The 23,936-nt window shown below is 46.9% G+C and overlaps 10 protein-coding genes across 10 annotated transcripts; 7 read left to right on the top strand and 3 right to left on the bottom strand.

Moving 5' to 3' along the window:
- Positions 1–153: 153 nt before the first annotated feature.
- EYB26_008099 (uncharacterized protein) lies at positions 154–841 on the top strand (the record flags this gene model as incomplete). The annotated part of the gene is made up of 2 exons (XM_054267358.1): positions 154–607; positions 675–841. 2 exons carry the CDS (start codon positions 154–156, stop codon positions 839–841), a joined length of 621 nt encoding a protein of 206 aa, XP_054123333.1.
- A 2,561-nt stretch (positions 842–3,402) lies between these two features.
- On the top strand, positions 3,403–6,232 carry EYB26_008098 (uncharacterized protein; the record flags this gene model as incomplete). Its single annotated transcript, XM_054267357.1, has 2 exons — positions 3,403–5,838; positions 5,891–6,232. The coding sequence occupies 2 exons, from the start codon at positions 3,403–3,405 to the stop codon at positions 6,230–6,232; spliced, it is 2,778 nt and encodes a 925-aa protein (XP_054123332.1).
- A 1,116-nt stretch (positions 6,233–7,348) lies between these two features.
- EYB26_008097 (uncharacterized protein) lies at positions 7,349–9,774 on the top strand (the record flags this gene model as incomplete). Its single annotated transcript, XM_054267356.1, has 6 exons — positions 7,349–7,402; positions 7,465–8,340; positions 8,465–8,825; positions 8,879–8,968; positions 9,038–9,160; positions 9,245–9,774. The coding sequence occupies 6 exons, from the start codon at positions 7,349–7,351 to the stop codon at positions 9,772–9,774; spliced, it is 2,034 nt and encodes a 677-aa protein (XP_054123331.1).
- A 272-nt stretch (positions 9,775–10,046) lies between these two features.
- Positions 10,047–12,477, bottom strand: EYB26_008096 (uncharacterized protein; the record flags this gene model as incomplete). The annotated part of the gene is made up of 2 exons (XM_054267355.1): positions 10,047–11,672; positions 11,725–12,477. The coding sequence occupies 2 exons, from the start codon at positions 12,475–12,477 to the stop codon at positions 10,047–10,049; spliced, it is 2,379 nt and encodes a 792-aa protein (XP_054123330.1).
- A 551-nt stretch (positions 12,478–13,028) lies between these two features.
- On the bottom strand, positions 13,029–13,721 carry EYB26_008095 (uncharacterized protein; the record flags this gene model as incomplete). Its single annotated transcript, XM_054267354.1, has 3 exons — positions 13,029–13,331; positions 13,391–13,513; positions 13,566–13,721. The coding sequence occupies 3 exons, from the start codon at positions 13,719–13,721 to the stop codon at positions 13,029–13,031; spliced, it is 582 nt and encodes a 193-aa protein (XP_054123329.1).
- A 377-nt stretch (positions 13,722–14,098) lies between these two features.
- On the top strand, positions 14,099–15,179 carry EYB26_008094 (uncharacterized protein; the record flags this gene model as incomplete). Its single annotated transcript, XM_054267353.1, has 2 exons — positions 14,099–14,637; positions 14,696–15,179. 2 exons carry the CDS (start codon positions 14,099–14,101, stop codon positions 15,177–15,179), a joined length of 1,023 nt encoding a protein of 340 aa, XP_054123328.1.
- Positions 15,180–15,651: 472 nt separating this feature from the next.
- EYB26_008093 (uncharacterized protein) lies at positions 15,652–16,534 on the top strand (the record flags this gene model as incomplete). Its single annotated transcript, XM_054267352.1, has 4 exons — positions 15,652–15,891; positions 15,950–16,136; positions 16,385–16,437; positions 16,490–16,534. The coding sequence occupies 4 exons, from the start codon at positions 15,652–15,654 to the stop codon at positions 16,532–16,534; spliced, it is 525 nt and encodes a 174-aa protein (XP_054123327.1).
- A 553-nt stretch (positions 16,535–17,087) lies between these two features.
- On the top strand, positions 17,088–18,866 carry EYB26_008092 (uncharacterized protein; the record flags this gene model as incomplete). Its single annotated transcript, XM_054267351.1, has 1 exon — positions 17,088–18,866. One exon carries the CDS (start codon positions 17,088–17,090, stop codon positions 18,864–18,866), a length of 1,779 nt encoding a protein of 592 aa, XP_054123326.1.
- Positions 18,867–19,131: 265 nt separating this feature from the next.
- On the bottom strand, positions 19,132–19,642 carry EYB26_008091 (uncharacterized protein; the record flags this gene model as incomplete). The annotated part of the gene is made up of 4 exons (XM_054267350.1): positions 19,132–19,171; positions 19,244–19,309; positions 19,379–19,444; positions 19,512–19,642. 4 exons carry the CDS (start codon positions 19,640–19,642, stop codon positions 19,132–19,134), a joined length of 303 nt encoding a protein of 100 aa, XP_054123325.1.
- A 948-nt stretch (positions 19,643–20,590) lies between these two features.
- EYB26_008090 (uncharacterized protein) lies at positions 20,591–22,430 on the top strand (the record flags this gene model as incomplete). Its single annotated transcript, XM_054267349.1, has 6 exons — positions 20,591–20,878; positions 21,415–21,490; positions 21,546–21,852; positions 21,904–22,145; positions 22,199–22,269; positions 22,326–22,430. The coding sequence occupies 6 exons, from the start codon at positions 20,591–20,593 to the stop codon at positions 22,428–22,430; spliced, it is 1,089 nt and encodes a 362-aa protein (XP_054123324.1).
- Positions 22,431–23,936: the final 1,506 nt, after the last annotated feature.

Genomic DNA, 23,936 nt, shown 5'->3' with positions numbered 1-23,936 from the left:
AGAAACCTTAGCTGCTTGAACTTTGTCTTGGATCACCGAACAACATCAACTGCCTATGATCCTTCCCCTGTTGCACATTCCACATTTCGGTGCCCTCTACCGATTATTTGTATAAACTGTTTTCCTTTCCTTTGAGTCGGATTCACAATCAAAATGGCAGAATCTCAATCAGAACGCACCTGGGGCGAGGAAGCCGGTCTTCTCAAGGTCCTACATTGGTACAAGCTATTTGAATCAACCACACCACCCCGACTCGGCATGGACATCGAAAAACGACTACCCTTAACAGCATTCACTGCATTCTCCGTTGGACTCGGCGTTGGTGCAAACCACGGAGCTCGAAAAGCCGCGTACCAGTTCCGAGCAGAAAACGCTCACAGATTCCCGACGACTTCGACCGGATGGTTCCAATACCACAAGACGAAGAACTACAAGGCAATTGTCGGTGGAGTATTTGATGGGTTTAGACTGGGAACCAGATTAGGTGTCGGAGCGATGGCCTTTGTCCTGTTTGAAGAGACTGTGGACTGTGCTCGTCATGACCGTCGCGATTTTCTATCTACTGTCATTGCTGGATTGTCATTCTCCGGAATTTACAGTTTGCTAGGTAAGGACCATTCAGCCCCATAGCATAGAATTTGGTGGACTCTGCTAATGATGTTCTCGCTGTTTAGCTCGTCACGATATCTACACCGCCGCTCGCACAACGAAGCTAGGACTGAAGCTGAGTCTGGTGTACGGGTTGACTCAAGATGCTCTCGCTACAATGAAGGGCAATCGTCCTCCGTATATTCAGTATATATTTGGACCGGGCGCTTCCAATGATTCCAAGCATGTGTGATAGCTGACGTGCAGGAGAGACTCAGCGGAGCGATCGATGTCTCGGTCGGCATGAAAATCTTCTTGGAGACATTTCAACTCGGTTATATGTTCTCTGTCCTTCGTTATATACATGGTGTAACAACTTCCGGGCAGTCTTTCTGACAATTCTCATGGCATTCGGAAGCCAGTGAAAGGTCGTGCGACTCGGGATCGAACCTACCACGGCATACCACGACTCAGTGATCGGCTCGGCTCGGCTCAGCTCAGCTTCGTAGGGAAACCTGGAGAGTTGGCAACGTCATACGTACACGTGGGTTAAAATTTACAATGATCTACGTTTGACTTTTCCTCGTGGGAAGCATTTTGTCATCCCACTCGTGCTTCGAGAACCATGCCTACGAGCAAGCAACGCGGATTGGACGATGGTTAGCAATGTGCCAACGCCAATTCAGGCACAGTCAAAGCCATTGCTGGTCTAGCGTGGGCTAATGCATGCCATGATGTTGGCAGAAGACCAGTGGGGGCCGGTTTCGTCCATTTGGGGCCGGTGGTTGAACAACACGTTTTATTTGTGAAGGAAGGTATCGCAGTATCAACCCCGATTGTCTCATTGCAAAAGGCATAGTGAGCTTGACTACGTTATGAAGACAGTTGAATTTATTAGACAGAAATACATATTCTTGTAGAAATGAGAAATTAATTTTTGTAATGCTCCCACGCCCTTGGATAGCAGGATGGCCCCCATTCGATCCCACCCTCAATCCCCTTAACCTGGCAGGACTACAAATGAGCAGGCTGCCATAATACAAGGCACCGCTTCTTATTTACAACAAGAAAGGATCGTACTACCTGTCATGGCCCACGGAATAATGCCGTTAGTGGCTTGATTCGCAGTCCCCCATGCGTGCTTATTGCTGGATCTGGCCAACAAGGAGTCGAGGAACGCGGCATCCATGCTCAGAAGTGGGCGTATTCATCTATTTTCATCTATTTAGAGTCTTAGACTGTCCGTTGTGTGATCGTGTGGTCGGCGTCCAGGACAAGGTTTCTTCTAGAAGGCTTCTAGAAAATACTAGCGCATGTCCTGAACGTTTCCATGCAATGCATCTGCCATTACTCCGTAGTTAACTAAACGTACAGAGTATTTTCTGATTTTATGCCTTATCTCTTACAAGGTTTTTCAGTTATTCCACCCCAACGACTGCTGCAGGACGGAGCATATACTGCGCCAAATGCCACAGGCTACTTCCTCATAACCCCGACGGTGGAGATGCTCGTGGGTCGCCTAGCCCTAGCCTAGTCTCATCACTTTGACTTCCACCTACGTCCTCCGTATAAAAGTGTATTCCGGTTAAAAATAACCGAAGTTTGAGGTTAGTAGCACGATGTACGACGTATCGTGTCTAGTTATGCATCGGTCCATGCGCAAAATCCAGATTATCGACTAGGCTGAGCCATGCATGACTAATGACACGAACTTACAAACGTTTTTCTACAGCGACGATCACGGTAGCTTACGGCGATCCCATCGGCAAAGCGAGCGGTCCAATTGCCCTGAGCTAAATCTTCAGCTGAAGGAAGATAAGTTAGTTGATTTTTTTTTAAATGTCATTTTGCTTACTTCCTCAGCTGTGCATCCAGGATGTGCGTGATAGATGTCCATAGAAAAAAAAAGGGTTGACCGGTCCGATCTGGCCATGGATGTACCGGTAGCACTTCCCGTAATTCTCGCCCTCGTTAAGAAATAAGGGATTGATTAGACTGTGCCCACTGCCCACTGCGAAAACCCTCCGCGATCTTCTCCGTGGCGCCTCTAGTACTGTCGTACTAGACTGTAGTCTATGGAAGCCGCTGTATCAACGGCCGTTCGTATCCACTCGATTACATCCAGCTCAGTGTTGCAGTGCAGTACGTAGTAGGTTAGCACGACGTATCGTCTCTCTTTATTCATCCCCCCCCCCCACACGCTCCGATCCCCTTCCCTCTTCTTATTTTTAAATTACTTTATTTTATTTTATTTTTCCCGTGTCCTTAACTTCTCTTCAACCTCCATCGATCGGTTGTTTCAGACGATATCGCCAGCTTGTAAGTCGCTGAAGGGAACGAATCGGCGCGGAGGCTTCAGAGGGAGCTCAGAGTTTGGTTGTGGTGGATCTCCCGCTCTCGCTCGCTCCTTCCCCGCCATCCCAAGCACCTGGGCCTCGCTCTTTCCTCAGCTTTCTCTGCATAATTATTTCGAACTACCCTACGGTACGTATTCTCTTGTCCCTCTTCGCTCTGCCTTCTCACGGTCCTTATACCTACCCACCCCATTCTTATATCGGACTATCTTTATTTCTCGAATCTGACATTTGTATCAGTATCGGTACCTCCAACGTTTCTGACCCTTTAACGGTCCATGCCACCGTCGTCGACGTCATTGAACCCTCGTGCGCAATCGTCGCATCATGTGTATACCCTAACGTTCGCGACGCCGATTGAGTTCCGATTGGAAGACTAATTTCGAGACTCAACGATACTTCACATATATATAAAATTACTGGCAATCGCCAGAAAACAGAACCGAGCTGAGCAACAGCCATGCGGCGCCAACGCCGGTCCAGCAGCGGCGCTTCCTCCAAAGCTGCTGCCCCTATACCAGAGGCTGTCTCCTTGATACACTCCTTCGACTCGGCCTTGAATCCGAACCGGCCTGCTCGCCCATCGCCATTGGCATCGTCGCAAATTCAAGGCATGCCACTAGACTTGATCGAGCGCATTCGCAATTTCCCTCTATTTCAATCGACCCCAGACTCCTTTCTCGCCGAAGTGGGCTTGCATCTACGTCCGCAGCTCCATGCCGCTAATGACTATATTGTGACCGAGGGAGATGAAGCAAAAGCAATGTACTGGCTTGTCAGAGGTGCTGTTGCAGTGACATCCCGCGATGGAGAGAGTGTACATGCAGAATTGAAGCCCGGAGCCTTCTTTGGCGAAATTGGTGTTCTGATGGACCGACCTCGCACTGCAACAATCATTGCACGGAGTCGCTGTCTGCTCGTCGTTCTTACAAAAGAAGATTTCCGAAAAATCCTTCCCCGATTTCCCGAAGTCGAACGTGCTATTCGTGAAGAAGCTTTGGAACGATTATCGATTCTGGAAAAGAAGAACAAGGAACGTTATGATGCAGCTGAGAAGACCGCGGGCATGAACAGGCGGGGCTCGAAGCGCCTGCGTGAAAGTAATTCCGGTGGACTCTCGCTGGGAGAAGAAAATGATTTGAGAATTCTGAATGCGAACAAGAAACGCAAGTCTCCGAGTCCAGGCATTGCTGACATATCCTCAAGCGCCCTCGCAAACGGATCCGTCAATGTGCGCTCCTTATTGAAGGAAATGCCTCTATTCTCCAGTCTCACCCCCGACCTTCTCCACTATTTAGGCTTAAAGCTTCAGCCCCGATCCTATCCTCCTTTCACCGACATTATAAGACAAGATTCTCTTGGACGCGAAATCTACTTTATTGTACGAGGCGAAGTAGAAGTTCTCAACGAGAACAGAGACTCAGAGTTCCGCAAAGATTCAGAAGATCAGGCCAGCCATGGCGTTGAGGTAAAGGCTCGACTCCGACAAGGTCAATACTTTGGTGAAATCGTCAGCTTGTCATTAACTCCTCGTCGTACTGCTACTGTAAGATCCGTCACGTCTGTGGAATGTCTGATGCTCAGTGGAGATGTGTTGGCGGAGTTCTGGCAGAAATGTCCAGACGAACTACGACAACAAATTGAGCTCACGGCGAAGAAGCGACTTGAATCAACTACAGACACCGATGTCTTGATGGCGGATGCGACGGACCCAACACCTCCAATCAACCAGCTTACAATCGATGACAAACTCAAAGTCACTAGTCGTCGAAGGAAATCAATGCCTTTGGTTACGTTGACCGAGTCCGTATTGGATAATACACATCAGGCCAATGGAGATCAAGAAGCTCCCGTCTTAAGTCCATCGGATCCTGATCCTTTTCTCAACATCGGACTTGACAATGTCAAGTTCAAATCGCGTCGAGGCTCTGTGGGTATCATTGTTCCCAGAGACGCTGCTAACGTAGAGAGCTCCCGACAAACGACGCCAACAGAACCGCGCCCTGGTAGCTCCTTTAAAGCGATATCTCAAACGAACGGTACACCCACAAGAGCACGTTCAACGAGCTTATTATATCAGTACCAGCAGGGAAACCGTGGCTTTTTACCAGATAATGTACTTGTGCGCATATTTGAGTATCTTGAACTGCACCATCTGTTGCGTCTTCGGGCTGTTTGTGCCCATTGGTCCAAGATCCTGACAGAGTCGCCAACTCTCTGTCGAGATCTGGACCTCAGTGTCTACAATCGCAAAGTTACTGACGACGCGCTTTCCACCATCATTTGTCCGTTTGTTAAAGATCGACCCTTCTATATTGATATCAATAACTGCTTCCACATTACCGATGAAGGCTTTAGTACTTTGGTCAAGACATGCGGACATAATATTCGAGCCTGGAAAATGAAGAGTGTATGGGATGTGACGGCGACGGCGATACTTGAAATGGCAGGAAAAGCGACAGGTCTGCAAGAGGTCGACTTAAGCAACTGTCGAAAAGTGAGCGACACACTTCTGGCAAGACTTGTTGGATGGGTCGTCCCATCGGCCACGCTAGTCCAGCACAGCCATATAGCTGCGAAAAACAACTTGAAACCTACTATACAGACTGCCGCAGGTGCAGTATATGGCTGTCCACAGCTAAAGAAGCTGACTTTATCCTATTGCAAACACGTTACTGACCGCTCAATGCACCATATTGCATCCCATGCCGCTCCTCGCATTGAACAGGTTGATTTGACGAGGTGCACCACCATTACAGATCAAGGATTCCAATACTGGGGCAATGCTCAGTTCACGAAACTACGGAAACTTTGTCTGGCTGATTGCACATATTTGACAGACCATGCCATTGTTTGTTTGACGAATGCCGCAAAGAATCTACAGGAACTGGATTTGGTATGTGAAATTCTTTCATTTTAGTAGTTTTGATTGTGCTAAAGCTGGATAGTCATTTTGCTGTGCTCTGTCGGACACTGCCACCGAAGTCTTAGCTCTACAATGCCCACAATTACTGAAACTTAACATGTCATTCTGCGGGTCTGCTGTTTCGGATCCTTCGCTCAGAAGTTTGAGTCTCCACTTATTGCTTCTCCAAGAATTATCCGTCCGAGGTTGTGTCAGAGTGACAGGTATAGGAGTCGAAGCAGTTGCAGATGGATGCCAAAATCTATCATACCTTAACGTCAGCCAGTGCAAAAACCTTCAACCGTGGCTAGAGCGCGGCGGGCCGTTACGGTATCAGAATAAAATTCAGTTTGAGACTGTTGCTAAGAAAGCTGTGTTTCGCTGATTCTCTCGTTTTGGATCTGGTGGTTTCTTTATTCCCTTCTCTGCCGGTTTTTACATCTACATTTGCATATATTGGGCTAGTCAGTTTAGATGGAAGTTGATATCGTTCGGTATTATTATGAGATATGGAGTCATTTGTTGCATTTTGTCATCTGATTATTGGCATTTTCTTGAGTTTCATTGGATTTCTATGTTAGAGGACATGGTGTATCTGATGACTGCGATGGCACTTTCTTCTTTATCTAGCTTCGGTGGCTTCATTTGTATTCTATTCATCCTTGCTCTTTTGACACTTTACTTGATATGACATGGCTATCCTGTTACATTCCATCGCTCTCTTTGATTCGTCTTATTTGCCAAATCTTCTGAGCACTCGTGCTAATTTGTGTTTGCATCTAAGAACAACTTTTGTCGATATTGGTGGAGTTTTCTGATGAGAAGGCGTTGGGTGTTCTTAGAGGCAGTTTTGATATTGGAATACCTTTTTCTTTGGGCTCGATTCGGTGTTATGTTATGTTTCAGTTTGAGAATAAACTAAAACCCCAACAGGTGTTGTGATGTACTTACTTGATGAGTATACTCCAGAATAAGGTTGAAATCGGAGTTTTTGGCTCTAGATATACAGTAGAGCCTCTATTATGTCAACAAAGTAGCGTTCCTTTTTCTAACCAAACCCGGAAACCAAGACCTTATACAATCGTATTGTATACATGAATGACAACAATGATGCACTATTCCTACTCATCTTCGTCTTGTCCTCAGAGCCTCAGATTTGACTCGAGGCACCGCCGGAATCCACGTCTTTGTCCCATTCATGGATGACTCTCCGGATCCTTTGATGCCTCATTCGTAGAGATATAACGTCCTGTAATCACAAACATACAAGAAATAGCATACAATACAATTCATGTCTGATAAACAATGTGTATTGTTAGAATCCTCAATGTTGACCGGGCCAATGCAGATTATTTTCCGAATACAATGTTGAGCTTCCTGTCATATAAATAGAGGCGAGTGGTCCTCTACAAAGTAGCAAAACAACAACAAAAACAACCTTGGAAATCATAGAATTATATCGTGAATATATACAAGCTATATCATATCAGAAAACTTCGACATGTCTGTATCAACGAGAAGCCACAACCTATCTGCTATAAACACGGAGTATAGGGTGAGTTCACTGATAAATCACTTGATATGAGACGAGGGTTACCTAACTGATATCGTGTAAAGGAACCATCTGTTATTAGCATTGAAAGCGAAAGTGACGGTGAGAATCTGGGTACTAATCAAGATTCCCCTTTTGAATTGGATTCAGAGTATACGGTCCCCCAAGGACGTGGCCTAGGTTCAGTAGCCGACTATTTGAGCCAAGGCAATCAACGGACACGAGACGATGAGACCGCTGAAGGCGGAGACGATGAAGATGGAGATGATGACGACGACGAAAACTACGAAGACGAAGATGATGGCATGGTTGATGGAGACTATATAATCGAAGATGGTGAGAATGAAGCTGCAGCAGCATCAAAGGAAGAAGTGAATGAATGGGCACGAGTCCAGCTGGAGAAAATAGACCAAGACATCGAGGCAGCGTCGAATAAAATCAAAGACCTCGATGGCAAAAAGGAAAACACCGAAATACGCGCTATTAATTGTAGAACGAGATTCAGACTCGAATTTGCAGCGAAAAAGAAGGGAGCACATCAACTCGAAAAGATCCACAAACAGCAGACGATTGCTGAGAAGTCATTCGAGAAAGCGAGCAATGAGCTGCAAAAGGCGCAAGACCGGCTGGCGGAACTTGAAGCTCAACGGGATGATATTGAATTCAATACAGTAGCGAAATATAACGAGGCGCTTCAGAAATATCGCCCTAAGAAACCACGAACAACGCAGAACCGTCATTTTCCTCCTGAGCACAATCTTGAGTCGGCTGATGATTCACTTGGCGAACGCTTGAAGGAACAGGAAAGAAAAGTTATAGAAAAAGCGAGAAAGGCAAGAGAGGCGAGAGAAGCAAAAAATAGGAAGAAGACAAAAGAGATGAATGATACGAACGAGGGGGACGAGGATGACAAGAAAAGTCATGCTTGTAACCGTTGCAAGGTAAGTTTGAGAAGGTTGAGTTAGGGCTAGGGATTCCCTTTGTCCATTGTCTTTGTAACATTGAAGATAGGAAGAGACTTGTGATAGACTGTATGCTAACAAAAGCACAAATATCGATATATAGCTAGCAAAACAGAGATGCACTTATACGCCGGGCAACCCGTCATGCGATAAATGTGCCATTTCAGGCGAACGCTGTCGGTATATAGATTATTTTACCGGCCAACAGATCCGGCCAAATTATCTTCAGGATAAGTTATCCGCACTCGCTGCTGTCAAAGCTGAACTTGCCAATTTTCAAGAAAAGTCTGCAGTCTCAGTAGGTGCAGATAACCCGTTGTCTGGCATTACAGGTTATGGACCACCGACACAAAAATTGGCACGCCAGAACTGGGCCCTCCTGGTCCGTGGACACCCTCCTAGGCTACCTTTTCCTACACCTAGTCAAGGTGATCATTCGAGCTCGGTTTCGGTGAAGCGGAAGTGTATGCAGCTCCTCTTTCTCAACTTGAGCCTCTTGTGCTAACCCATGTCATAGCACCAACCGACTCGATAGAAGGTGAGTCCTTGCAGCCAGTGAAACGTCAGCGACAGACGGAGTCACAGTCCAATCCGCCGCCAAAAAAATGTTAGTGTTGCAAATTATACCTATATCACTATACCGGTGGCTATATGCTAACGTTGATGTCAATATCAGATTCATTCCAGAATGCAACCGCCGAGTCGTTTGCCGGGCCTTCAAAACATAGCAGGAAGTCAGGACAGACATCTTCAACTAGGACAAACAGGGAAACCACTAGACACCATCAACTACAATCAGGTAAGCTAAACCCACACCCTTTAACTCATGGAGCAACTATTTGACTTAGTGCTAATCATGTATCGGTCCCACTCACTTCCCAAGAAGAACAAAGCCAGCAGCGTGACCCTCCCTCATACGAGTTTACTTTTGAATATCCTGTTCCTTCTGAAGACCTTTCCACTCATTCAACGCATCTACCCACTGCGGATCGACCCGTAATCAACGCTGGTGGTGTTAGCAACACGAAACTATGGTGGGCGAAGATGATCTCGGACCGGGGTGGAAAGTTGCATGTGGATGTACTTTACATGCCTGGCTCGCCTAGATGGTCTGATTATATGAACGAGAAGCAACAACTCTGGTTCAATGCTTTGTATTCTGCTGGGATTCAAATTCCGTTGGTGGAAGGGAAGAGCATCGAGGATGACGGAGATATAGAGCCCGTATGGCCGAGTTGGACTAGGGTGCCGGAGGCGTTGAATGAGAATCAGAGCAGTTACTTGACAGAGGCTGTCCAGGGGGGCGTTGAGATCCGTGAATTCCATGGTCAGGATGGCGTAGCGCAAGGGACAGTGGACTGGGAGTTTGCTGATGCTCAAGATCAGTCTCAAGGCCAGTCTCCAGCTGAATAGATAATGCTGTTAATGTTCTTGAATGCTTTCCAGTCGTCAAATTTTAAAGAGATACTTGATTATCCAGCTACTTCCAAGGCTACCAATACAAAAACATTTCGTGTATAGAATTCAGGCATTTCTTGCTAATAAAAAAACTACGGTAGTTTCTCCCTTAATGCATTCTTCGTAAACAGAATATAAACTTAAAACGCCATCGCTATGCAACGGAGAGTATAGCTAGAACATATATGGATATAAAATTCATGACTTGAATCATTCCCATCACTCATTCAAGCTCGAAATGTGCAACAAATACCCTGACTCTCGCACCAAGTTCGAACAAGTGCCACCCCGACTTCTCGGTCTTCACTGACCAAAGCGAATCCTTCAGTGTTCAGCCAGGTCGCAAAGTCTTCGAGTATGATAGGTTCGTATAGCAAGATCTTCTCATGCCATGTAAGTTGTGGCGGGCATGAGCCATTGGTCAAGAGATTCTTAGGTCGAGTCTGTAGACGAATGGCTCTGGCAATTGAGCTTTGTAGCTCTATAAGAGTACATTCGTCAAAAGTCGAAGCTTTGTTTTTGGTCGACGGTCGTTTACTCTTGCTACCTAGGGGAAGGCAACCGATTGCAGGAGTGGTTTGGCGAGTGCTGCTTTGTCGTTGCACTCGTATCCGGGTTGGGGAGGGTATAATCTCTTCCTCAGAGTCCTCAATTTCGTCTACCATATAGGACGAGGTCCGTATCGGCGAAGCAGCTTTCTTTGCAGCTGTTTCATCCTTCCGTGCCGCTGGCTTCTCGACTACCTTTCTCTTTCCAGCTCGACTGGCTGCCTTGGACTCTCCGTCGGACTTCTTTCGAACTGGCAGCTCCTCACTAACTTGAGTATCAGAGATTCTGGCAGTGGAAACAGACGCCGTGCCATTGATTGCTGCCAACGAAGATGTCTCTACATCATCCGCAGAAGTCGCTACGTTGCCATGCTTACTCTGCCAGCACTTGTCAAGCAGAGCGATCAACCTTTTGCGCCTTCCTATGGCCTTCAAACCGTAAGATTTGACTTTTTTTCTGAGCTCCACATCAGTATAGCCGTTGAAGTTGGGCATTTCGGGTAGCTGATTTGTAGGCTTCTTGGTAGAAGGCTCAGCTTTCTTGCCAACAATATCAGGACCAATTTTATTCGACTTAGGTTTAGAAGAGGTGGACTGTATGTCGGCTGTGGGTCTACAGCTCGGTATTATCTCCTTCTCGGTCAAAGGTTTTATCCCCGAGGTGGGTTTAGCGGAGACTAGTGATGCCATTTTCGGTGCTTCTCGATTCATCTCCGACAGTTGGCTGAGAGCAGTATCGATAGTAGGTGAATCGGTCATGTCTATTATCTCAGGTTGGACCACAGCACCGTGAAAATCCCTAGCTGCCTCGGACCAATGGCTCTTCTTGCTGGTGTATTTAATCACAATGCTCGTCGTTGAAGGGACCGTGGATATCGTCGATAGAGCAGGGTTCTCTAAAGTAAGGTTCTCCGAGAGCCGTATAGCCTTTTGCGTTTCTTCAAAGAAAGTCGGCGAATCATCTCGTTCCAATTGACTACAAGTTCCGAAGAGGAAGTTCTGGTCATTCAGAGACTTTGTCGCAGCAGCCGGTGATAGTATCACACAATCAGGTTCTTTTTGTTTCGTGGATGTTTTCTTCTTGGGTTTGGCCGGTTTCTTGAAGTCCTCGCCAGCTTCTAATTCCTCATCAAACACAAATAGTCCTTCGGTCTCATCAATTGGCTCGTAGAGTGCAGTCATCCGAGCTGTTATGGTCTTTGGATGCTTCTTCGGTTTTGCCTTGGTTTTGCGAGTCTTCTCGGCATCTTTGGTTTGTCTCTGTTGCAGAGGTTTCCGCTCTTGCAAAATCTCAGACTCGACGAGCTGTTGATGTATGTTAGTGATAATTTATAATCACATTCCTGATTGAGCGTACCTCTAGTCGTCGCCGCTTTGTAGGATTGCCTTCCTTCCTTGGTAGTATCGCCTCGGAAACACTGTTGTCACGACTGTAGTGATAATCGCGCAAAGAGTAACCGAAACTAGTTTTCGCACCGCAATTTCCAGATGGACTATCCTCATCAAGTGAAATTATTGCCGGAACTGAAGCTTTAGGGGGCGTCCAGTCTGATCTCCGCTTCAAAGCCTCTTCGAGATTGGGTCCCTCCGAGTCCACGACCTTTTTTGTTTCCGCCTCTTTTGTAGGTTTATCATCCTGACTGTTGCTCGTCGTCTTAGTCTTCTTGGTTCCCGCGTTTAACTTCGAACCAGTTGTATCCTTAGCTTTCGAGGTTGCCGTAGCTTTTGCGACTCGGCCTGTAAGTATTTTGTTCTGCCCCTCCTGCGACTTTGAGCTCTTCCTATTCCGGATCGTCTTTGCCTTCGAACTTCCAGATCGCGCAGTCTGTGTAAAATGTTCGCTCACAATCGGTGTCCCCGCAGTGGTTATCGGAGCTGTTGCTTTCTTGGAGACCTTGCCAAGCGGCGATTTTGGTGATGGCTGATCATTCTGCATCTTAAGCCTAACCTCATCGAACAATTTGGAGGGCGATAGCAGCGAAGGAGGAGAAGGGCTCAAAGGAGACAGCCCGAAAAGACGCGACGGTGTACACGGTGACACAGATCGAGCCCAATTCTGTTCCGGGGACGACGCAGGAATCACTATGGTATTGTCGAATTTTGAAGCCATTGTGGCTGGTCAACCTTGCCTCCTGCGCACCCGGGCGAATCGATACCAGTCATTTATAAGACTCCAAGACTATGCATTTTCATTTCAGAGTGGGAAAGCCGTATCTGCCTCCCGATGAATGTAGTTTTTGTCGTCGAAGCAAAAATTGAACCAGATTGATTCCGTGACAAGCCGCGCATTGAAGGGAACGGACATGGTCTTGGCAAAGTTGGGGGATTTCCCAGTTGGGACGCCTGGCGGGGCAACCGCAGTCAATGTAAACACTGGCCATCCATCTCAGCCCTATCAATTGAACTCCACCATATTCTTTTAACAACTGTGTCTCTCTCGCTATTATAGTTACATCTTGAAGCTACATAGCTAAATACGAATTCATACAGTATCCGTACACTCTCTCATGCCAATGACATTCCGAGCTTGCGTCACTTCGACGAAGCTAACGTTGACATATACTTCGAGCGATTTTACCTACGGGTATCACCGATGAAGAACCTTTGGGTATCAACAATTTGATTTAGTCTTTTCTTTGTTTTATACCGATATTCGTGGCTTTATGTCGCCCCGCGAATAGCTATTGCTCCAAGGATAAGAGGCTCCAAAGCTTTGACAGGATTGTCCTGACCATCCGCCGATTTGGAGACCGGCTGATTGAGTTTGTATAATTTCCGAATTTTCGCAAGGTCTGACATTGAAGATATAGTCTCATCATTGAAGGGAACGGGAGTCGCCTCCACAGAGCTTTCCAAGTGTTTTGCGACAGATTTGTGTGTGATTTCCGGGGACACAGATAGCTTGACGACGAGTAGGTCTTTGGTAGAGTCGGTGATACCAAATCTGCGGAATGCATCTGCAATCTGATAGCTATCAGCTTCATGAAATATAAGGATCATGCGGACTGGTTGTTAGTACTCACATTATTGCTAGGGCCGAGAGACACGACTATTTCCGAATGGACATTGTGTGACCTTAATCGGTTATTCAAGTAATCATTTATAGCTCTAAACACCGCCGCAAGGATGTGTTGTCTCGATATAATCTAGCCTATAAATCAGTACCCTAGACCGCGCGATTTGAGCTTGTATGCCTACCGTGCTTGCATCAATGAAAGCATATTGAAATTCTGCGTTTCCGGTTAAAAGTTGCTCCCGCAGGAAGCTGGCATTCTTTAGGTATTTGTAAAGCGCGACATGAACTGGGATATTCTCAGGTACATGAGAAAGATGAACCGTTTCTAATAGCGACATTTTGGGCTAGTTTGATCGTAGCATTGATACTGTGGAAGCTGTAGAGGGGTGTCGCAAAAGAAAGATCAATCAGTTATCGATAAGACCGACGCCAAGCCTGCTGCCACTTTCTGCTGCCTGAGGCAGTGAATTCCTCAGGCAGAAAGCTTAGTAATAGAAAGTGGCTGTACGGAGGTACCTTTCGAATTTGTTTAGCGCTTCTGGAACTTTCGGGTTGCCGGAATGGACGTCACCACATCGCTAACTGCTAACTCCGTCCGGACGAAATTGAGCCTTCAATATATAACCAGGACAAGATCTGTCTTTCGTTCATCAACCCACACAGTCAGCTCACACATCTTTCATCAAAGTCAACACCTCATTGACTTTTACTCGCCATGGCGTTCATGCTGAGGCGGCCTTTTGCCGTCGCGACGGCCTTCAAACAGGCTGCACCTCGGGGTGCAAACCTAGGCGCTCGATACTTTCACGATACTCCATTCAAGAGCTCTACGGCCTTCAAGCCCTCGACACCCACACGTCCATCTTCCATCCTCGCACGCTCGCGACAGACCTTCCAGAATGCTTTCCGTCGCACATATATGCAAGAGACCTACTCAGTCGACCGTGGTAATTTGACTCAAAAGCTGCTGTATGGAGCCGCCATCGTTGGTGGAACTATTTTGGCCACGAACATCATCTTCAATCGCGAGACTCGCGACGATGGTGGCATGCCAATCTATGAAAGACAATACTTGAACGAAACATTCATGCACACTGGTCTAGGTCTTGGTGTTATCGCTATTGCTGCTCGTGCGTTGCATACCAGTGGATGGTCTGTTCGGTTGATGACCTCAAACCCTTGGGCTGTCGTTGGTCTCGGTCTCGTTGCTAGCATTGGTACCATGTACGGAACGATGTACACTCCTCCTGAAAAGTAAGACCTACCTTTCTCAAAATTCTGATAATTAACCTTACTAACAACTTTGTTACAGTTACATGCTCAAATATGCTCTGTGGACTGGTTTCAATGTGACTCAGGCTGCTCTATTGTCACCTTTGATGTTCTTATCACCCGCTCTGCTCGCTCGTGCCGGTCTCTACACCGTCGGCATGATGGGATCTATCGCTTTTGTCGGTGCCACTGCCAAACAGGAGAAGTACCTTTACCTTGGCGGCCCTCTTCTTGCAGGCGTCGCCGTTGTCGCTCTTTCCGGCTTCGCTCCTCTCGTCCTCCCAGCCACTGCCGCTCGTACGTTGATGTGGTCTGAGCGTATCTGGCTTTATGGAGGTCTTGCTGTCTTTGGCGGCTTCACTCTCTATGACATTCAGAAGATCTTGTACCACGCTCGTCTTGCTGAGCGGGGTGTGGTCCGCCGAGACCCAGTCAACGAGAGTGTCAGCCTCGAGCTTGACTTCATCAACATCTTTGTTCGTATGGTGCAGATTCTCGGTATGCAACGCAACAACCGACGATAAATAATCTACACTCCTGTCAAATTAGACAAATCTCCTATCTATTCTCGCCATTCTGTCTTAATCGTTTCTCTTTTTTTCCCCCCCTATACTGTGTTATGACTCTCAAAATGTTACCCTATTATATCTAGTCCTGTCGATAGAACAGGCTCTTGTACATATAAACCCCAAAGTTGAAATGCTAGTCAACAAATAATTCATTACTCCTTATACATGCCTAATTACTAGACAAGTAGGCTCTTCTATGTACCTTGAAGCGAACAAAGTGGCGAGACATCGAACATGGCAGATAATGCTGAAATAGGAAAAGCGCAATCTGTCCCGCCTAGCCCAATTGGGTCACTGAATTGTAGCACGCAGAAAAGCACGGCGCGGTCACATCACCACCCGACTTCTTTCTACAAGACACACTTCTTTCCTACTCTTCTCTTCATATATAAGAGACACGCAGTAGAAGGACACAGTACCTATAGTCATGGCATCAGCTGAAATGGAACTCGACCCTCCAGTGGGCGACAACACAGCTCCATCAGGAACCTCAGAAGCAAAGACACAAGCCGGAGCCGTCGCAGTCCGAAGTATCGAGGGATGGATCATCATCGCTACAAATATTCACGAAGAAGCTTCCGAGGAGGATGTGACGGACCTCTTTGCTGAATATGGAGAGATCAAGAACTTCAACCTCAATCTCGATCGTCGTACTGGTTATGTCAAGGTATGTTTCATTGCTGGATTTCTTGTGGATTTAATACTAATGATTGATCGTTTTCTAGGGATATGCACTTATTGAATACTCGACTCTCCCTGAAGCACGTTCTGCCATCGAGGCCCTCAATGGTGCCAAGTTACTCGACCAGACCCTCAGTGTGGACTATGCCTTCGTACGGCCGCCCCCAGGAAACAAGGGCAAGGGTGGCAATAATCAGAGAGGAGGTCGCGGTGGACGAGCACGCAGCAGGAGTCGCGAGCGCAGCCGCAGCCCTGGAGCTGACAATGGAAGGGATTAGGGCGTCTCAGGTCCCAAGCGATGCGCTCTTTGTTTCCCTCGTCGGAGGAATATGACGATCCTCGAATGAAACAGAAAGTCTATGCCAATATTGAAAGATACAAAATACTCATGAGGCAGCACACATACAAAAACAAGTTGCAAAGACTTGCATAGCGCCGACGGTCTCCCCAGTTTGCAGAGTATTATTTCGTTATAAAAGGGCTCGTTGATGCTTCGGGATTCTTGTCGGCACGCAAACTATTGAGACAGATTGTAGGTCTATTTCTAGATTCTCTGCCATATCAGTTGCTAACAGATTCTTCAGGTCCATTCCAAAAAGTGCGTATGGCACCACAAGGACTCTAGATAGTTACCAAGCCATTGCTTTCATATACTTTGATTTACACTAATGAAAATATGCCTTAATGACTATCTATCTACTGACCTTTTATATATGTAGAAAAAATTGACAGAATAAATCGATTAACATACATTTCTACCTGCCACAGTACGTAAGCCATGAGTCTGGTGACTGCTACGCCCCCGCGAAAGGCTTGCGTTGGTGTTCCTGGGGGACCCAAGCGACACACCTTCCGCCCGTTCTTAGCGTTCCTGACATACCAACTGTCAACTTTCCCCGCAATGCACGCGACATCCATGTCTTAACTGCAAGGTCCGTCCATTTATACCCATCTCTAGCTCTCATCGCATATTCTATTCTTCCTTATCTCGATGATATCTGCATTGAATCCAACATTCGGTCGAGTGGTGACCTAATGTCCTGTCGTTTTGTGAGAGTATAGCGGGCTGTTGAGCGACGTCTAGGCTTTCATGCAACAGAGAGGATGTGCGTATTCGAGTAAATTATATTCACAGTGTGTTTTACAACGTCCTAAGCTAGCTACAAATTATTGAGGGTTATAATGATGGCAACGATCTTATCTGCAGTTGTCCTGCCACTCCTCGCTTTGCTAATTGGCACTGCTTTCGCAGTGCCGGACTTGCGACAAGCCGTGCTACAGCCGAGCGATGCGAATCAAGATATGACTGCAACTTCGACGCAAAGGCAAACTCTAAAGGATATGTTATACGCCCTCGATGTCATGCAAGACAGTTACTTTGAGCAATGGCTCGGTACATGGCCGGATGCCCTTGACTGGACTGCCGCAGTCGTTGGTACTCACATATCCGGTGTCTTGTCATCGTTGACAATGACATCTCCGGAATTACTTTCATTGCCAATCGCAAACAATTCTGTTCTTGAACAGATGCTTGCATATGAGAACCTCATCAACGGCTATTTCCATCAGATCTCGAGTTTTTATTTTGGAGAGAACGCTTTCGCCGTCAGAATGCAAGCATTCGACGACATGCTATGGATTGTTCTCGGCTGGTTGGAGAGCATCAAGTTCCAAAACCTACATTCCGAGTTACATTATGAGACCACGAATTCCACGATCGAGGCACAATGGCATGGAAAACAGCTTCGCGTGCCTGCAGCGCACCGAGCTCGTATATTCTACGACTTAGCATCTACAGGCTGGGATAGCAAGTTGTGCGAAGGTGGGATGATCTGGAGTCCGTACCTTGAGCCGTACAAGAATGCGATTACGAACGAGCTGTTCATCTCGGCGAGCATCGGAATGTATCTGTATTTCACGGGTGATCCTATCAGTGCACCATTCATGCCTTCGGATCATTATCGTGTGCACGACCCCAGTTACCTAGCTGCTGCGGTGCGTAGTTATCAGTGGCTCAAAGATTCTAATATGACTGGGACTGGTGGTCTGTATGCGGATGGATTCCATATTCATGGCTATAAGGGCGTCAAGAACCCAGGAACGAAAAAATGCGACGTACTCAATCCGATGGTCTTCACTTATAACCAGGGCGTCATCCTCAGCGGGCTGAGGGGTCTATGGCTCGCCACAGGCTATCAAGATTATCTCGAGGATGGACACGAACTCATTCAACGCGTGATCCGGGCTACAGGATGGCCCAAAACCAATCGCCGCAACTGGGCTGGTCTTGGACGAGGCGGCGTTCTCGAAGAAGCCTGCGATTCTCATAGTAACTGCTCACAGGACGGACATACCTTCAAGGGAATATTCTTCCATCACTTGACTGAATTCTGCCATATTCTGCGACCAGAAGAAGTCAGATTACTTGCTCTGTTTGCCGAGCCCGGGGAGTCAATAGAAGAGAAGCAAGATCTGTTCAACAAATGGCATTTGGCTCAATGCCAAAAGTATGGGAATTGGGTAGCGCATAATGCCCAGGCGGCGATTGCTACTAGAAATGAGCAAGGGAAATTCGGCATGTGGTGGGGAGTGACGTTCCCTAGTTCACGCGTTGACCTTCCCGGTACCGATATGAAAGATTCGGCATCCAATATACCACCTGGGGCTATAGATTATGCGAACCACGGGCAGGCAGGCAGGGACTCGGAGGATCTCAAAGGCCTACTACGACCAGTCTCTGGAGATAAATATAGCGAGGATACCGGAGACTCGACGATACCCTCGAAAATGGGCACGCCGCTCCCTCTAACCGAAGAGGCCGCTTCAGGACAGTATCAGAACGGTAGATGGGCGAGGGATGTAAATGATCGAGGCCGAGGTCGCACTGTTGAGACACAGTCTGGTGGTCTTGCCGTGCTGCGTGCATGGTATCAATGGCAGACAACATCATTTTTACAATAGTTTTAGCTATAGTTACATGGTTCTTCTAGACTACAATGACCCAAAAAATCTTGATATACTCTCCACGTCAAACTTGATGTTCTTCTTCTTCTCCCGGCTACCAAAAATATACATACAAGTGAACACGTTAAAGTCGTTCAGGCCAAGCGAGACGGAAGAAATAGAGCAGAGAGTATGTGATGACTAATCTGATTCCGGATTCTATCATTCTAGAAGGCACAAATCAGATATCGCGGTAGGTCGATGAAATAGATCTATCGAAGATCTAGTTCTGCTCGCCGCCTTGTTCCTTGGTGAGCTGATCACTGTGGTAGAAGTCAGTAAACCTCGTTCGTCTCATTGTTGAAGCGGGAGAGATTCAAGTAAGTTTAACATACATGTGCTTGTCGAGTTCATCGAGATGCTTTCGCTGTTCCTTGAGCTTTGACTTGAGCTCTTTGAGCCTAGTCGAACAAAACCAAACCGGTCAGTTATCTAAAATGCAGTCACACGGTCGAACGGAAAGAGCTTACTTTTCAAGCTCCTTCTCCCTCACGTAGAGGTTCTCTTGGGCGGCTTCGCGCTTGGTGAACGAGTCACTGCGTAGATAAGTTAGTCATTTGTGACAAACTGATGTGCTCGTGGATTAATGGGTGGGAGTCTGACGCTGCAGCAGCACCACGGGGAGCACCGGTATCGCCCGCTCCCATTCTAACGGAAGCAACGGAGAATGAGCGGGTAGCGACCAATCGCTGGTTGGCGCGAAGAAGAGGTCTGGCAACGGCGTTACGGAACATTGTGAGAGATGAGGAAGTTGAGGAATGAGATTGAAATAGAAATTGTCTGTGATGGTGGTGAGGAAGAATTAGAGATGAGACTGGCTGGTGAAATGGATGGGTCCAGACAGATGGCATGACGTTACTTTTCCTCGCCTGAGGCACACAACGCCATCAGGTGATTGTTTGTTTGCACTGTTTGTCTGCCTACTCTACAGCAACGCTGGTCACATGACTTTAGCAATACATCAGCATCACTTTCTTATGCATTTAGAATATTCTTTTCGATTCAAAACTATCTGGAAAGCATGCAAGGGACGAAATGTTCAACGGTTGAAAATTCTGACAGTTGGATAATTAATTTAATATTGCGGCCTATTGGTACCACCCTGAAATGTGAGACGAGGGTCGCCCAAGCTAACAATCGCAGCAGACAGAGAACCCTTACAGAATGAGTCTCAGATAAAACGGCTGCCTTTGTTTTCGAAAGATGACTCACAGCAAGTAGATTTTGTTACTACTACGTAGTAAGTCTACGCCTCAGCCATACGATTAGTCTGTTCCAAGACGCGCAAGTCTTGCAGTCTCTTATCTCGAGCAAATTATCAGCGACCAGTCTGGTCACTCTGGCAGTTCCCTGTCGGCTGTTCAGTTTTCGACTGTCACGCGCCGCACATAGCACACAATGTCCGAGTTATATCAGACTCGAAAATAGAAGCCACCACATGGGACAGAACGAGGAGCATGGTAGTGGAATGAGACCGGTAGCCAGAACAACATGCTCCATAGATGAACTATACAAGTACACAACACAACGCATGCTCATGCTCATGCTTATCTGAAAAATAGTAGTTAATAGGAATAATAATAATAATATTCGAAACGTGATGATAATATTGGGAACCGACAGACAGTAGTTAAAGTGACTGGCGACGACGAAGGATCGCTTGCCGCCTAGTAGACGGACCAATGAGGGCCCACAAAAGGGGGTGGGCTTTCCCAAACAAACAAAACAAACGCTTTCCCTTTCTCTCGTCTCCGTTCCCCAAACTCATCCACCTTCTTTGCCCAAAACACAACCAACTCTCTGCTACCACTACGTCTGACCTATCTCCAACATCCAACCAATCCTCCTTTTCTCCCTCACTTCTACTCTTTCCTTCGACTATTTTCGATACCCTCTCTCTCGAACTCTATCTACGCACACACACTCTCCTCCTTCAGTCTTGTTTTTCTTCGGTACGCGTTACCATCCAGGTGAGCCGCCATCCCCCTCTTTCTTGTGCCCCCTGCTCCGCCCCTCCTACGGCCACCTCCATCATCGTCGACCAGCCCTGAGCCATCGTGTCTCCCAAAACTCGCATCGCCTTGATATGTGCTATTATATCGCAAGACAAAATTTCATCAAACGGGTGTTTTTGAGCGATGCAATTTCTTCGCTTGTCCTAGCGGCGGGCCAGGCAGAGAGCGGTGGATTGCGTGTAGGGATCGGCCCGAGTGTGTGACGTAGGACATCAACCAGGTGCCTACATTCTACGCTCTTCCACCCAACAAGCCTCATTCTTTATCCTATCAACAGTCATTGCAGACACTGCAAATTATCGTCAGCTCGAGAGGCGCCTTGGCTTGGGCTGGTGATTAGTCGTCGATGGATAAGAACAAGGCTGCCGCGATATTGAACTGAATATCCATTCATTATCGAGTCGCGATCATTACACTCTTTCAGCCTCATCAACGTGTTACTTTACTCGAGCGATTTGTTTGATACGGGCGACTGACTTGCGTGTTTTTAGAATAAATCAATCACAATGGGTCACGAAGATGCTGTTTACCTCGCTAAGCTCGCCGAGCAGGCTGAGCGCTACGAAGGTTCGTACAATCTCTGCTCATAATTCTATCGGCCGTCGCATTAACTTTTCACCAGAGATGGTTGAGAACATGAAGGTTGTCGCCTCCTCAGACCAAGAATTGTCCGTCGAAGAGCGGAATTTGCTTTCTGTCGCCTACAAGAACGTCATCGGTGCCCGCCGTGCCTCTTGGAGGATCGTTACCTCGATCGAGCAAAAGGAGGAGTCCAAGGGCAATGAGTCTCAGGTCACATTGATCAAGGAGTACCGTCAGAAGATCGAGACCGAGTTGGCCAAGATCTGCGAAGACATCCTCGAAGTTTTGGACAAGCACTTGATTCCTTCTGCTCAAACTGGCGAATCCAAGGTCTTCTACCACAAGATGTAAGCCGTACCCAGCGTGCAGTACTATCACAGATTTTAATAAATGAATAGGAAGGGTGACTACCACCGCTACTTGGCTGAGTTCGCCATTGGCGACCGCCGCAAGGCTTCCGCCGATGCCTCCCTTGAGGCTTACAAGGCTGCCACCGAGGTCGCCCAGACTGACCTTGCTCCTACCCACCCCATCCGTCTCGGACTTGCCCTTAACTTTTCCGTTTTCTACTACGAGATCCTCAACTCTCCCGACCAAGCCTGCCACTTGGCCAAGCTTGCTTTCGACGATGCTATTGCTGGTATGTCGGATAGAACTATTATACATTGGATTTCAGCTAACTTTTGGTGTTAGAACTCGACACCTTGAGCGAGGAGAGCTACAAGGACTCCACTCTCATTATGCAGCTCCTCCGTGACAACTTGGTATGTGCAATGTGAACCCCCTGTTTTTGTGTTAGGGATCATGCTAACGCACGTAGACTCTCTGGACCTCTTCTGAGGCTGAGACCGCCGCTGAGCCCGCTGCCGCTGAGAAGAAGGAGGAAGCCCCCGTCCCTTCAACTGAAGCTCCCGCTGCCGAGTAAATGTCATAAACAACATAAAAAGAAAACATATGAATCATGAACTCGTGCCGTAGAGTGGATTGAGTTTGGGTTTCAGATGGAAAAGGAAGAGGGGTTTGTCCGTGTCAGATTCCTTTCGAGCGGATTGGAGTTTGTTGTTTTTTCTGCTGCTTTTTCCCTTTGCCTACGGGTTCGTTCGGATACACGCGAGAACTTGGGAAATGAGAAAAAGAAAGAAAGAAGAAAGAATTGAAAACAAGGAACCAGACAAAAGAAAATGAAATTCAAAGTTCAATCAATCTATGACAGGAACGCGATTCATGATGTTCATGTTGAGGGAGGAAAAGAGAGCAACAATATGATAAACCGAAGATTACTTATTTTACCCTTTATCTTGTGAACTTCCTTTTCGAAACTCTTGACAACGATGAGTTGATGCACCGCGATCCAGTCCATTATGACATGGTTATCTTTGTCTCTTACTTTTTTCTTGTCCTCCAGTTTTCTGTTCTATCTATTATCTTTTCTTTTTCTCCATGAACCTCGATTTTTACTCGCTCTTTGTCTTTTCTTTGCCCCGATTCCTCAAGTAATGTATGCAAGTCTCACTTTTTCTTATTTTCCATACACAATTACTCCCTCTCTTTATACAATACAATCGATCAATCGATACAATATATTGCAATTGCGATTGCAATATGATACGACCCTTTTTTTTTCCCCCTCTGCTCGATAGTTTAGTGATGTACTCTCATCGTAGGCAGGTAGCTATCTGTTTGCAAATGGAGACGGGCGAGACATCTCCTTGCCTCCTTGTGTACCTTTCTGTCTACCACCTGCCAGACCTACATACCTACATCAATTGCGTAGGAAGCAAAGTCACATCTATCCCCGATTCTTCGCGCATTGACTTGGTGCCTGTTGCTTGCCTTGCTATCTATATATACTGGGCTACCTACCTCGGTCCGCTGCGTTGGTCGATGGATGGATGGAATACAGATGATATGTATACGTAGGTTCGCGTTTGATAAAGAATAATTTTATCTACATGGCCCCCAACCAGTTACGTAGTGAAGGGTACATGTGTACTACAGTAAAGGAACATGACTCAAGAAGTCGGCAGAGATTGGTGTCGACCAGATCAATCCTTGCAGCCAGTCCCATTGATACCTAGGTAGTTCAATGTTATAAACCACGTACCGCGGCAGATAAGTCATGTGTACATATGTGTACGGGCATGAGTAGGTTCAATGTTAGTTATGTTATGTTAGCACCTGAACTACTAACTAGGGCACTGTATCGATGCTCACTCGATCTTTGCACATCCGTCGAAGTCACCCTCGGTACCTAGGTACAACTTCGATCCATCGAGGTCGTCAAGAGGGTATGCTTGTCTCTCGATGTCCCTAGGGCACAGGAACTCCCGTCACAGGAAGGACTTGCCGCGTAAACAGTTGAAGATCTGTTACCGATTATTTTACATATACTGGCTTACGACTACTGGGGGGAAAAGAGATCATTTTCAAT

This window comes from Talaromyces marneffei, chromosome 6 (assembly GCF_009556855.1).
Source record: "Talaromyces marneffei chromosome 6, complete sequence".
NCBI classification, from domain to species: Eukaryota; Fungi; Ascomycota; class Eurotiomycetes; order Eurotiales; family Trichocomaceae; genus Talaromyces; species Talaromyces marneffei.
This window is presented reverse-complemented; position numbering and strand designations above follow the sequence as displayed.